This window comes from Poecilia mexicana, unplaced genomic scaffold (genome assembly GCF_051168715.1).
Source record: "Poecilia mexicana isolate PSO_F unplaced genomic scaffold, ASM5116871v1 scaffold_1, whole genome shotgun sequence".
NCBI lineage: Eukaryota > Metazoa > Chordata > Actinopteri > Cyprinodontiformes > Poeciliidae > Poecilia > Poecilia mexicana.
This window is the reverse complement of record NW_028263370.1, coordinates 22,152,824-22,168,204: the sequence shown is the minus strand read 5'-3', so window position 1 is coordinate 22,168,204 and position 15,381 is coordinate 22,152,824. Positions and strand designations below refer to the sequence as shown.

The following is a 15,381-nucleotide window of genomic DNA, read 5'->3' as shown; positions in this document are numbered from 1 at the left end:
CTCTTTTGGTTGCTAATCCTCTCCCATAGTTTAGTAAAGTCACAGTTTTTATTAGCCAACTCACTGTAGTGAAGAGAGAAGTGGGAGCATCTTCTCATTGAAACTCTAAAAGTGCATTTCCCAAAATGTTGAGGTTCTGATTCAAAATCTGAGTCTGTTCATAATTTCTCAAGTATTACATTTGCTGTGTTTCTTCCTCTTTTTCTCTCTTACAGCCAGGTCTCCAGGTGAGTCTTTAATGTGATCCTCATATGAAGCTTTTTAATCTCTTTGAGCCTTTTCTGATCTTTCTTTTTTCCCTTCCAGCCCCGTTGGACCAGCCCTGCTGCCGCGCTTTGTACGACTTCGACCCTGAGAACGAAGGTGAGCTAGGCTTCAAAGAGGGCGACATCATCACCCTGACCAATAAGATCGACGAGAATTGGTACGAGGGAATGCTGCAAGGCAACTCGGGCTTTTTCCCCATCAACTACGTGGATATCTTGGTGCCGCTACCCCAGTAAGACGTCAAGACTAACCAACTGTGTCTGCAATGAATCCCGGCCTCCAGTTCCAGTGTTTCCACTAACCTTTTCCCAAACATTCCTACTAACACAACCTTCACTTTTTCCGTTATGGCGTCAAAAAGCAATGACACAAAATAAATAGATGTGAAGAAGATTGACCAAAGTGCAGGGATGCACTAAGTATGTGTGGAAACTTTTACTGAAATCGGTGTGGGGAAAAAAAAAAACAACCCAGCATTGACGTAACTTCTTCTCTGTCTCACTTAAGGTACTTTCAAGCTTCTATAGTCATTTTTGCATTTCGTCTCTGTTGTAGTCAGCTGTCAGTCCATTATAAGTTTATTAGAACAGCTTTACTGATTCACGCTTTTTCTCAGTCTTTGTATTTTAGAAGGTAGAAGCTTTTCTCTCATGTTCAGCAGACAAGACAAACGAGTCAACATGCTTTCTGTTTGTTCAGCATGAAGCTCAAATCATTTCAACAAAAATCATGTGGTAGGTTTTGTGTTAAATTTTCCTCCTTTTAATAGTGGTCACTCCCTGACATTTTCAGTCATTTTCCTAAGATATTCATGCAAAGAATGATTTGATGCAGATCAGTTTTCGCCAAAATTACAGACATGTTTGTCAGACTGTCCTTCAATTTTCACGCAGCAAAGCATTGTGGAAGGACAAACATCTGCATGTTTGATGCAACATGGTGAAGGTTTTTACCTCTTAAAGGAGTCATAACATAAACATCTTTTATGGTTTCTCATTTTCTCAGTAAGCCACAAAATATGTGGTTGAAGCATTAAGTCCTTAAATATATGTCCCAGTAGAAATGTATTGTGACTCAATACCTTAAAAGTCTTAAAGTGAAAGTTGGATTTTTATTGTGGGGTTCTGTAGAGTTGTTATTGACAGTCAGTATCTGATTTGACAGTTTGGAGAACCGGATTAATTCCTGCTGGAGATTATAGCTGACAGGGTTACTAGGATTTTATTGTAAATTTGTGTTGTCTTAACACTACTTCTAAACTCCTTCTCAGCAGAATAGGAAGGAAGTATTTATAAACAATTCTACGGAGCAAGTTCATATTTTGCTTAGCGCTTTAGCACTTTTGCTAACTTTGAAAGTGTTTAGCTGACTTCGCTGCCCCTAAATTAACTTTTCCAGATCAATTCTAAAATGATAATTTACTTTCCTGTTTTATAAACTCTCAGTTGAGTAAAGTTTGGCATCTGTGTTGAAGTTTTGTTTTTCAAATTTAAGAATTATTCAGGTAGTTAGATGTTTATATTCCTGCTCTTATTCTGAAGTAGGGGAAGACTGTTCTGTTTCCTCTTCTCTGTTATGCAGTGCAGCAAATGTTTATTCTGTACCCAGAATGCATCACTGTACAGTACAGTTTGAAATCTACTTTTGTCCTATGTAAATTAGGCTAAATCAGCAAGACTTAGTAAAACTCAACAACAAAACTGAAACATGAGTGACAGGTCTCTTCCAAAGAAACACTTCCTGAAGCGCAGCCGCACAGGTATGTGTGTAATGACAACCTTACCCTGCTGAAGGTGATATGCTATGTTGTAAAACATGTGTCAATATCTGTCTCAATATGGTTAACTTAGCACACTATCATTGGCTTATGCTATGCTTCATGTTGGTTTATCATTAGAGAAACAAATAATTGTGATCAGAGCTTTCAGGGCCTAGAATGGTTGAACTGAAGTTGAACTGTCGGTCGATGTGCGGTTAAATAGTTTTGCGACGTTTGTTTTCACAAACACCTTTATTTTTTTAAAGGTTTTATTGGCCTTTATTTGATAGTTCATTGACAGGAAAGTGTATAATGTAATGAGAAAAGGGGAAGACGTGTGGCAAAGGTTGCCAGGCCGGGAATCGAACCTGCGACAGCTGCATTGAGGACTAAGGCCTCCATATGTGGGTTGTGCTTAACCCCACCACAGCACAACCCTTACAAACACCTTTAACAGTCCACAAGAACACACCGAGTCAAGCTCCAACATTAGCATAAAAATCAAACTACACTGGAAAAAAGAGAGAAAGGAACATCAACTTAAATAAAATTGAGCTAATTTTACTTCATCTTACTTTACTTACCTTTGTTTTACATGATAATTTAATAAACTTAATATATTTGCTTAGATAAACTTAATTTGATTACTTTAAACAAATTTAGTCAATTTTTTTTAAGTTGGATTGCCTGTTTTCTTTTTGCAATTTAGTGTTCGCTGCAAGTGATTCATTAATTCCCTTTTTCTTTCACACCAAATTACTTTTTTAAGAACAGTTTGGTTGGAAATGATAAAAATGAACCTGCAGATTATACATAATAGATGGTTTAAACAACCATTCAATGTGGAAATGACGATAGTTTAAGATTTATGAAATGAAGTTTGCATCAATTAAATTTCTGAATCTGGGTGTTTTTTAAGATGGCAGAAATCCTCTCTGACGTGCTCATCACTCTAATCTGAAGTTAAAATACTGACCGCTCAATACTGCTAGAAAAACCTCACTTTAAAAACTCCAAACTATCATTATTTGACTGCTCTTTGGAGCAATAGTTTATTCTGCAGTCGCAGGCGTCGTTTTGCCTATTAGTCCAATAATTACCTTCCAGTTTACTTGTAGAAAACACTAAGAGGAGACTAAATGTGAATATTTCCAGGAGCACAAGATAATGTGCAAATAGAGGAGTAGACTGAGAATTAATTTATATTTATTGAAGTGATAATAATAAAAGTGTTATTTTCCCATATATATCTCAGAGCGCAACGTTTGTTAGATTTAAAAAGTCACGGTTCTTTGTTTTCATCAGCTTGACGCAGCGGTGCACACATCATCTCTAAGGCTTTCTACTCTTCTACGTTGATGATGCATTAAATTTCTGCAGATGTTTTCAGCGTATTAATGTTGATGCATGTAATTTTAGGGGGAAGTGTGTGTATTTGGGTTTGCGTATGGCTCATGTTCTGCACAGAAACAAGTAAAGAGAACCTCTGCTGCTAATGAGCACCGTTTCTGACAGTGTTTAGCTTAAAAATAATAATGGAGGGATCAGTTTACTACATTCAGCAGCGCTACAATAAATGATGCAAAATCAACTATATATAAAAAGTGTTACTTTTATGTCAAAGGGAAGCACAATTTTTTTGTTGGCTGGTGAAAAATAGTGCTGCAGTTTGAAGAGGTTGTGTATTATTCATTTTTTAAGCTAAATTCTTCTTTCCTTCTTTCACTTTTTTTTAAAGATTTCTGTGTATCTTTGCCCTCAATGAGGACTGTACAGCTTTTTTTGTGTTTTGTTTTCACCTTGTGTGTATAGTCACGCATCTTCAGTAACGTATTTTATTTTTGTAACTGTGTCAAAAGTATTCACAAACAGTATAGATGTGTATATATATACAGTATATAATGCAGAAGTGATGTTACAAGTTGAGAGTGAGGCGGGTGGGGTTTTCTGTGCTGCACATGATTGTCTTTGAAATATTTTCGTGTTTTGTTTGTGTTTTTGTTCTGTTCTTGCACTGGATTCTGACTGTACGCTTGATGTAAAGATAAGAAATGTGATGAGTCAATGTAATTTATTCAAATAAATACTAAGAAATGGTTATTCCCTAACGTCTCTCCAGTCATATGTGGACCTAAGACTGTAGTCTTTATTTTTATCTGGAGAAAATGCTAAGATGGTAATCAGTAAGGGATTCTTTGAAAGGAGTTAAGACTTGATAAAATCAGAAAAATAAAATTTTGCATAAAAAAGAATCAGCTATCAGCAAACACTGCACATCTGCAGAGCTTATCGTACTCAGTTGTAAACGGCATCATGGTGGAGTATTGTCATGACTTGCTGAAGGTGGAGTGTTGAAAAGAGTAGGAGCTTCTTAAAGAGAGAGACCAATTTCAGTCAACTACAAAGTTACTTTTGATATGTACAACATTTTTATAACAACTAAAATTAAGTTACTTGATTCTGCTATAAAATAGTACTATGTGCCTGGAAAACACATAATATTTACTATTGTAGTTAGTTAGTGGTGATTTACCATCAGTTATTGGTTCATCTATTAATAAATACAACAATTAAAAATATATAATTTACATAATAAATGAGCTGGAAATAATTAATGGACAATTTCTTACCGATCTGTTAGTTAATGATGAACTCCAGATCACTAATCACATAATGTTAAATTACTGGTAGATTTTGTTTTTTATATGCTTTTTTTGGATAACTAACAATCTCATCACATGGATATTTGCCATGTGATTCAACATTCATCCAGAGTTGCATACTAAGTAGTTAAATTAACTAGAGTAACTTTTTGGACAGTTACTTTTAGGTGTAGTTGTTTTTAAGACTTTACTGGCCTTCATTTGAAAGTAGGTAATGAAAGGCGATGAGGCCGGGATTCAAACCTGTGACAGACTAACGCCTCCATACATGGGTTAATCTTTACCCCTGTGCCACCGCAGCACCAACTCTTAGGTGTATTTTTACTACAGTGTAATTTTTATGTTTACTTGAGTAACTGTATTTTTGAAGTATTGCTCCTCTTATTTGAGAAAGAGTTCTGGCTACTCTACCCACTGAGAAACTTCACTGAATGAAGAACAAACATGTTTTAACCAAACACTCACCAGACAGACACTCACCTGCAGCTTTTGTAAGTTTTATATTGAATTTTTGCGCAAATAAGTGTTCACCTCTTCCTCCTCCTTTTCAAACAGAAAAGTGGTGGTAAACTAATTATTTTGTTCTTGGTTATGTATACATGTTTTCTCTGTCCTACTGATTGCTTACATCTTCATATTTAAAAACCTGTTTGAAACAAATAAATCAAATCAATAATTACTTTTAAAAAATGAGGCAAAGCACTTCAGTGTTAATTCACACGGTTGGAAAGACCTCAAGATTTCCAAACATCTGATCAGAAAGCAGATATGACAGTTTGCATCAGTAAATGCCTTCAGTTCTCCACCCTTTATCACTCACCACTTTCAGGCAACTCCCTCGTTCAGCCCCACGTCAGCAAACACACACCTCCACGAAGCGCTGGAAGCCGCAGAACGCATCAGAAGAAATTATAGCAGGTCTTTAGATCAGCATTAGAGCATGTCATCCTCACTGTCACACAAGCTGATCACAGCAAACATGGACTCTGCCTACAGTTTGTTTGACCTGGTGTGTGTGAGATGGGTCTCCAAACATTTATGCAAACTGAAAATACAGTACCGACACTACACTATGTGTACAGGTGGATACTGTGGATAAAGGGTGTCTCCTGTTCAGTCTTGTTTACAAAACCTTGCCAGCGCCTGGTCTTGCCGGAATCGCTATCTGCTGCTTGCCAAAGCGTCAAACTTGATCAAAAAGCATCATCTGGTCCAGTGAGGGTGAATTTCATTCTCTGAGATCAGAGGACTGTGCTTTCTTTTGCTGAAGCACTTTGGGATTTTTTCTTGAAAGGTGCTACATAAAGTTTGACTTATGTAGTTTGTAATGTGTGAGCACACCAGCGGTTCTTGCTTCATTTTGGTTACTGAGTATTTACATATCGGTGAAGGTGCAGGAGAAACTTAACTTCCTTCAGAAGTACAACCTATCAAATGAGCTGCTGGTCATCCTCAACACAGACATTATTCAGTCTGTTCTGAGTTCATCCATCACTGGGTGGGTTGGCTGCAAAGAACAATCACCCAGGCAACTCTGGTGTCTGAAAAAGGACAGCTAGCATCTCTGCAGACCCCACACATCCTGGACACAAACTGTTTAGATTTTACCTTCAAAGTGGCACCACAGGCACTTACGCGCTTCCAATTTTGAAAAAACTCTTTTTTGATTAAAAAAAAGTGTGAAAAGTGTCAATGTTTATATCCATCGGTGCAATGATTTTTACTGATGATTTTTACTTTATTGCATGAACAAACTTAGTCACAGCTGATTGTAAACCAATTTCTTATTTGTTGGAAACACTGCAATTGTGAAATTGTGTTTTTTCGACCTGAGATGTGCAAAAATCAGGACTGAAAACATTAAATTTATCTGCACCCTTCATATAAAAATCAAAGATTACATTATAGGTTATTATAGTTAGTTTTTACATTTGAATTTTAATCTTAGTTTCTTTTCATGTGACCCTTACAGTTTTCTGTTTATTGTTTTTGCGGTAAAATATGTTGAATTAAGTTGTGCATGGATGGTGCTAGCAATAGATTAGCATTTTCTTAAACAGTAGAGAAATAATCTGAAGAAAATAACAGAGCAAAGTGATTTTTTTTCCTGAACTGTCTGTCAACAAGAAGGTCAAAGCAGCAGCGTCTGACTCAGCGCCACAACCCTGGTGGTCAAAGCTCATGGGGAAAATCTGCCTCCAAGCAAACAAAACACACCAACCTGGCTGCACACACACACACTCCTGCATCTAATATAAGATTTAAAGCGCCAAACTCTGCAAGTCTGTGGAGGATGACGGCAAAGAGCGAGAGGGAGATGAGAAAAGCAATCCAGTAAAGAGCATTCCTCAGATGCTCCTTCCAGGTGGGTGGCCTGCTGGATGTGCCACTCTGACTTACAGACTCTGCGCTAAGAGCCACATGCTCTATGACTGCTGTTTTTAATGCATCTTCTGAAGGTGTTTCTTTTTTTTAAATCCAGTCAGACTGGCCCGTCTGCATAAGTTGGCTTTAGTGATACGTTCAGTTTGCATGTGAAGTAAGGGGAAGCAATGCTGCGCGCCCGGTCCGCAGCTCAGCTGGCCAGCCGTGGCAAGCTGAAACTGGCAGCACAGGCAGCCACTCCATCACTTCTGACACTTAAATCAGTAGCAGCTCTTAATGCATGAATGGCACGCTGCATCTCTGTGCTGGTAAACCTCCAGACCGCAGCAGACCGCAGAACACCCACACCAGTCGCAGCAGGCATGCTGCACACCGTCACCAAGGCTGCTCAGACAGAAAGGATCAAACTCTGGTTCCACCCACAGAATAAAGAGCATTCAGACTGGTTCTGCTTTGCAGTCCCATGAACAACTTCTGCAGGATGCATGAGGTAAAAAAAAAACAAGCCCTGCTTCTTTTCTTTAACTCTCTTACTGGGACAAAAGTTGCTGTAAGGATGTGAAACTTTTATAAAAAAATCATACTGAAGTTATAATCTTTGAACCTAAAGAGGGACAATAAGGAATCAGCAAAGGTATAAACTAGAGATCAGGCCTGAAATTTTGGTGCATTGATGAACTCTGACCTGAACCTTCAGGGTCACATAAGGACAGTTACAAAGTCGGCCTCCTATCACTTTAAGGACATTTCCAGGATTAAAGAACTAATGTCTGAGCAAGATCTGGAGAAACGTATCCATGTGTTTATTTTGTTTTACTACAACATTATCTTCTCAGGTCTGCCTAAACAATTAGATCTAAAACACTGGTGTTGATGTTTTCACTAAAACCAGGAAGATAGAGAACATCACCCCAGAACTACAGTCCTTCCACTGGCTCAATGAAGCTCAGAGAACAGACTTTAAAATACTGGAGTTTATGAATCACTGAACGGCTTAAAGATCTGCTGTGTTGTATCAACCTTCCAGACCTCTCAGGTCTTCTGGTTCTGGTCAGGTCTGCATCACCAGAACCAAACATGGAGAAGCAGCATTCAGCTTCTATGCACCACAGATCTGGAACAAACTTCCAGAAAACTGCAAAAACAGCTGAAACACGGAGTTCCTTCAGATCAAGACTAAAACACACCTCTTTAGAGTTGCCCTTGAACCACAATAAATGGAGCACACTTCACAAAATGTAATGTTTGTTACAGCTTTTTACAACCGTTGACTTTATGATGCGTTTATGACACTTTTATGTTTTTAATTATACAACCGTACATCTTTGAAAAGCAGAAGGACAGTATCCTACACAACCAACAAGAATGCATCACATAGTTTCTGGTTGTAAGTCAATTACAAATAGCACAATGGCTGCTGTCTTTTCCAGCAGCCATTGTGCCCCGAGTACAGTGGTAAAACTAGCTGGCCCAACTTCGAAGACATCCATTTGGGTTGCGAGGTAACGGGCTGGACTCAGCTGGGGTTGCTAGGTAACGGGCAGTAACTGCTGATTTGTGACGTTACATTCTGGAGGTTTTTGAAACGGCTCATTTTCCAGACACGAAAAGACAGAAAATTATTTCCAGCATTTTCTCAGTGCTTGGGCTGCTTTTAGAAGCAAATGGAAATATAAAAACGCTCAAAATGTGAACTTTGAATAATACTTCGATTCTAAGGCAAAACACATGCCACTTCTTTGTTAAAACCCACCCCATTAATGGGAAGGGTTGCAACACATGCTAGAGAGAGGTACAACAATTTGATAGAAGATGTAAAAAGAAAACGAAGCATAGATATGCTTTTGAATTAGTTATTTTGCCAGAAATCACTGGCAAAATATGGTGCTGATATGGTCTAGCACCATATTATTCTGGTGCTAGAACAGAATAATATGTTTCTCTCTTTGAAGACACATCGTTTAGCTCGTTTTAGTGTTTCTCTCTCACTTTGAATCCTTCGTCTTGGTGTGTCCACAGACTGCCTCATTTAACCTACATTTCTTTTGTGTGTTAATTGTGGCTCCACAGACACAAAACGATCAGACTAACCATTCCTTCTTTCAGAGGCACACCTCAATGTCTTTGTATTCCACTCTCCATGCATTCAGTCGATTTACATAACGTCAATTCAGTAGTCATGGAATTGAAAAAAAAGTTTCAATTTGATGACCCATACAATCCAATTAATCCCAGTTATCAAACTGTGAATTAAACTCAGTTATTTACTCAGATTGCTGAGTCATTGACTTGCAGCATTCACTCCTGGACATAGCGACAGCAGACAATCAATTGTACTGTATTGTTGACTTTACAGTAATCCCTCATACTGAGCATGCATGTAGCGACAGCGGAGAGGAAAAACTCTCCTTTAACAAGAAGAAACCTCCAGCATAACCAGAACCTGGCTCAGTGTGAGCAGGTAGTTTGAGAAAACTCAAAGACTCACATTTGTCTTGATGATCAGAAAGAGCTTTTGACAAACAATAATATCACAGCAATATTTAAACATGGTGGTGGGAGTGTGATGCTGTGGGACTTCTTTGCTGCTTCAGGAACTGGATTTCATTCAGATTGAGAAGTAGCTTTGAAACTCTTCAATGTGGCTGAATTCAAGCAAAAGTGGGTAAAATAAATAGGACAAAACCTTTCTAATACAGGGCTGGATTGTTTTAGAAAGCCTGTTCCCATAATAAACAATTTAATAAAATTACAATATTCCATTTATTGTGGTCTTGTTTGAAGCATTAAAGTGTGAAAAAGCCTCCACAGTTATTTAATTGTTTTGCACATCTGTCTCTGTTTCCATTGACCATAAAATTGCGCAATTTGACATTTGGGGAATAATGGAAACACACCAGTTTCGATAAAACTAAAGAGTTTTGGTGCTAGGATGAGGTGGAGTTTTGGCCCTAGTGAAATTGAGTAATTTCCCAAAACTGTAATGGAAATGATTATGTTGCATCACACGAGTCACATGATCAACAGTTCTACTGGTGCAAACCATGAAGAAGAAGACGACAGGAAGTAGTTGGAGAATGATGGCACAGCACGTTTTAAACTTGTTCACATGGGATTTTAATTGCATTTCTTATTTAATGGAAACACCACACTTGTAAATTGTGTTGTTTTTTTTTTAATATTAGCTGTACATTGACAAAGTTTTGCACACATTTGCAATGGAAGCACAGCTATTTTTGCACAATTTGCAAAATAAAGAATAAATGTTTAAACAGCTAATTTTTAAAAGCAAATCTTCATGCCGAGAAACAAAAGTTTCTGCAGAAATAAAACATACCAGCAGAACTGCAGATCCCTCATAGTGACACCGACTGAGTAGCATCTGGTTGTGGGAGCGTGCCATTGTGTGCCGCTACATGTTTTTGTGTGGCGTTCATACATAGTTTCTCTATTCAGCAGGGAAGCCGGGCTCTCAACACCAGAGCGAGGCAGCTAATACCCCTGTCTGTCAGAGGCGCTCAAAAAGCAAGTGATTGTAGATGACAAACGAGGCGGTAAGACAGGTCAGGCAGCTCTGAGGCTGAGGCCGCAGCGGAGACGGCAGGCGAGGCTGAAAAGAAGCGTGCATTGTTAGCGATGTTAAGGTACCACATCGGGTTATTAGTGGAACCATGAGGGTCTCTGGGTTCCAGACAAGCAGGATTAATGTTAAAAATTAAGGAATGTTTTAATACATTTTTATTAAATTTACAACAGCTGAGTAATAGTTATTTTAATTTTTAGATTATATTTCACCAGGCAGCATCATATTATCTACTAGAGAGAAGGACTTGAGTTTGGGACTTTTGTGAAAAATCTTTTAATTTTTATGTTTTCAATCTCTTGTCTGTGTAATCGTCTGCCTTCTGTATGCTATTCTTTTCCCCATATCTACACTGCAAAAACACAAAATCTAATCTAGTGCAAATATCTTAGTTCACTTGACAAAAGACAAAACTGACTTACAAGTAACTTTTCAGCAAGATATAGGAGCTTCTTCTCAGCCAATAATCACTTAATATTGATAAAGTACTAGATCCACTGGCTGATTATTTCACTTATAACAAAACATTTCCCATATTATAAGTGCAACAATCTGCTAGTGGAACTAGTATTTTTATCAATATTAAGGAATTACTGACTTAAAACAAACTCCTATATCTTTCTGAAAAAATACGTTAAGTGTACGTTAGTTTTGTATTTTTTTGAGTGCATAGATATTTGAACTAGAAACTAGACAAAATATTGGCCAAGATTTTGTTTTTCCAGTGTAGCACTAATATAAAATGATATGAGTGTAAATATTTTATTAATCAAATCAAAGCAGTGTTTATCTGTTTATTGCCAAATTACATCAATTAATCCCTCCACTTTTTCGCAATTCTGCAACTGTAGAAATTTGTGCAAAATCAACAGATCCTCACATATTTTTAGACTAATGCATAATTGCAGGTTTATCGCAATTTTTTTTTTTTGCAAAACTTGTGAAAACATTGGGTTTTAGTGACGCTAACTCCCACCGGTGGGTGGCACCATTAGTTACTTCTACTAAACTGCTGCCTCAGTCTTTTGTAAAATAAATTCAAATTTAGGTTTGTTCATGAACTTTTAAACAATATGTTCTGGCACAAACAGCCCTCTGAAACATGTATCATCTTGATAAGAACCAAAATGAAAATGCATTTGACGCCTCTGGTCTACAGTGTAAACATTATGAACTCTGCACTAAGTAAACAATCTCCTCACCCAGCCTATAAACCTACTTTCATGATCAGGACCAGCCTGGTTGCTGTGGTTCTATATACTTCATTGTTTCTCTTGCAGCTCGATTCGTTGCCCTTTGTTACCCAATAAAACACCAACCTTGTTTCTACAATAAGCCTGGAGGTGATATTCATGTATTTACAAAACAAATGTAACTGTATTTTAATCAAAACCAATGTGACAATGAAAGGTGTAAAAACATTTAGCTAAACCTGCGGCAGGTGAGAACCTCAGGATTGATAAACATCTACCTCCATTTTAAATATTTAGTTAGCAAGCTAAATATTTAGCTCCCTATATAATGAGCAAGCTAACAATTTAGCTCTGAGCTATTTATTTTGTAAAACAAATATTTAGCTAGTTCAGAGAACAATTTTTAGCTAATCTGCAAATTCACTTGCCGATAAACATCACTGGACTATCAAAATAAAAGCTGAGTATTGAGAACTTCCATATAAACTCCAGCTGATGAGACTGAAGAGATCTGTTAGTAAACGTCTGTTTTGCCTTTAAAGCAGCTTTTTCTTTGCCTCAAGCTCAAATGCTGTACAGGAAGAGGAGAAGAAACGATAAAGAGACGACAGGAAGCGATTCAAAAGTAAGAGTAAAAAAGTTCAGAGGACATAGGTTTTATTTTGGTAGTCCACTTATGTTTATTTAAAGGTGAATCTGCATATTGAAACATTTAGCCAACTAAATATGTCCTTTGAAATATTTAGTTATTTAAATATTAAGTTTGTCAAATCCAACATTTAGCTTCAAACAAAAATATTTAGTATTTAGTTTATACTAAATATTAAAATATTTAGCTTAGTATTTACTAGAGTCCCTCTCTCAAGTAAATAATATGACGCAAAAATATTTAATAATATAAATGTGTCATAATATTTAGCATACTTAATAAATAGCTTGAAACTAAATATTTAGCTTGATAACTTAATGTTAACTGTGGAACTGTGACCTTTATAAATGAATGAATGAATATGGTAAAAAATAACTGAAAAATAAAAACCTTTTTTTTGTATATGCTAAATAACCCAAATTTCTCCCACTTTAAAATTATGTACCACATAATTTCGTTCTATCACATAAATTGGCAATAAAATGTGTGGTTTTATCATTACTAAGTATGTAAAACTTCAGTAGATAAATGTTCTGACAGATTTGCTTTCACGTTGACAAAATAATCTGATAAATTAAAAAAACTACAAAAGTGGAAGTTATTGGTCGACACCACCAGACCAGTTACAGTTTAACAGATAAACCATCTATCCTGTAGGTTCTCTGATATATTATTCATAGATCTGTGGCTTATGAAAGGCTTTTTTAAATGTGAGTGAGAACCAGTGAGAAAGGCTTTGAAGACAAATGGTGCCAGGCTGAGGCCAAGCCGCACAGCATGCAAAACAGTGCAATGGGACAACATTTGGTGTGCAAATCCATCAGTCCATTCAAATGGTGTCCCAAACAAAAAGCTGATACTCAAACAAATCAATAAAGCCAGGAGGGAAAATCAGAATAAATTTTAAAAAAGAAAAGAAAAAGGTATTTCATCTGCTCGGTCTTTTCAAGCTCAAATCAAAGAGTTTTAGACCATTTTATTCGTAACGCTGCAGATGCTGCGTCATTACAGAGCGTCTTCCCCGGCCCGACGCGAAGGCGTCTCAGTGGGCAGAGGCAGTGGAACCTGTCTGTTTCTAGGTCCATTCTCCTGCTTTAATCCCAGAGACGGGCACACCCATCCCGTTTCAAACAGCACAATGGCAGGTGAAGCCTCTCCACGCATGACAGAGAGAGAGGCTGCTGAAGCCTGAGAGCAGCCAAGACCTCTCCCACATGCAGGGAGGCAAAAATATGAATGGCCCATTAAATATGAGCATGACCTGAAATGTGTAGAAAAAATCTGAGTCATGTCATATGTGCTGTTTCGTTGCAGCATTCAAAAGGTTTTATGAAAGTCTTTTCAATGCTTTTGGGACTCTTCTCCATTGAGATTCTGGTAATTGTTTTGCCATTTTCAAATTATTATTTTGTTGTTAAACTTTGAATCAATCAGGGTGAAAACCACTTAAAGAATCACTTTAAATGGATCTTTAGACACTTTCTTAGCAGAACCCTGTTTCCGTTTCTTAGCTAAATCTGTGATCTAGACACATTGCATGTTATTGATTATATCTGGAAATTTTGTATATGCACACAACACTGGAGCGCAAGGAGATGCAGTAAAACAATTCAATAAATAAAATAAAACAGAGATGTAGGTATATTGGGTGCTGTGCGACCCAAAAAGGGAAAAATAACGCAGAAAAACCATTCAAGAATAATTCAAAACCACTTGTTTTCTTTTTTTCTCAGAGTTGGCTACCCTACACAGAGACCCGTTGCCATAGCAACTGACTGACAACAGCTCCACTAACGTATCAAGATTCAACACAAAAAAAAAAACAAAAAAAAAACAGGCAAACATTTCCTGTGTAAAGAACAGAACATTCACTTTGTTATAGTTTGTTTGTAGGTTTGATGCTTATTTTGCGATTATTAATAAGTGATCGGTGTGATAGGTTAGCTACCGCTGCTACTAGTTAATCTAGCACAGCAGTGGTTGATTAGCTAATTTAAACACCTGCTCTACTGCTGATCTGTCAGAGTTGGTGTGTGGGTCGCCTTTTTTATGCTTTCTGACTGAACCATAACAACGAATTCCACAGCAGGTCAACATGTTATGGTTGTCAAAGTCAAGTTAGCAAAACTGTCCCACTTCCCTCTCCCTCATTCTTTTTTATTAAAACTTTTTCCTGATCCTTGTTATCTAGCTGTCGTGGTGTTGAGAATTAGCAAAGAACTACATCCCTTTTTCTTTTATACATCACACATAGGCTTTATGTTTTCACTATGTTTTTTAAATAATGAAACGTCCTTAAGAAAAATAAATCCATTTAAAAAGGCCTGTCATTATGTCACTCAATTATTAAATAGTTAAAGATAGAGTGAAATATTTACACATATTTCATGCTTGTTGCCAGTTTGCCTCACTGATTTTTTTTGCCCATTGTTTTTTGCAAAATAGCATCAAGCTCAGTCATACTGGATGAAGAGCATCTGAACATATCTGTTTTAGACTGGGCACTGATTCTAAACAGGATTTACATCTGGACTTTAACTGGGCCACATAAATAGGCTTTGATCTAAATTAAAGTCATTTTATTTATATAGCACCAATTCACAACAAATATTTTTACAACTAAATTCAATCCAATATCACGGCAAATTCAAAACCGATTATATATTTACCAAGTGGTAAAAGTTTTCTATCTGCAGAGTAAATATGCATAAACTTCCATAGATATTATGAAATGTTCTCCTATTTTACCCTCCATCTAATATAATTTCTATAGCTTTATTTATAATTTCAGATCATTAAAAACTGTTGAGATTTAGAAAGAAAGATGATACACATTTTAAGAAGAATTTTACAGTGTTAACATAAAGTTTTATTTCTCCTTT

The 15,381-nt window shown here is 36.9% G+C and overlaps 1 protein-coding gene across 1 annotated transcript in view; it reads left to right on the top strand.

The window, feature by feature from the left end:
• The window catches only part of sh3gl2a (SH3 domain containing GRB2 like 2a, endophilin A1), a 38,570-nt gene extending 34,436 nt beyond the window's left edge, over positions 1–4,134 (top strand). The window contains exon 12 of the mRNA XM_088006479.1: positions 307–4,134. Within this exon, the coding sequence (XP_087862605.1) occupies positions 307–503 (197 nt within the window). The 3' untranslated portion in view covers positions 504–4,134. The remainder of the gene's footprint in view (positions 1–306) is intronic.
• The last annotated feature ends 11,247 nt before the right edge of the window (positions 4,135–15,381 follow it).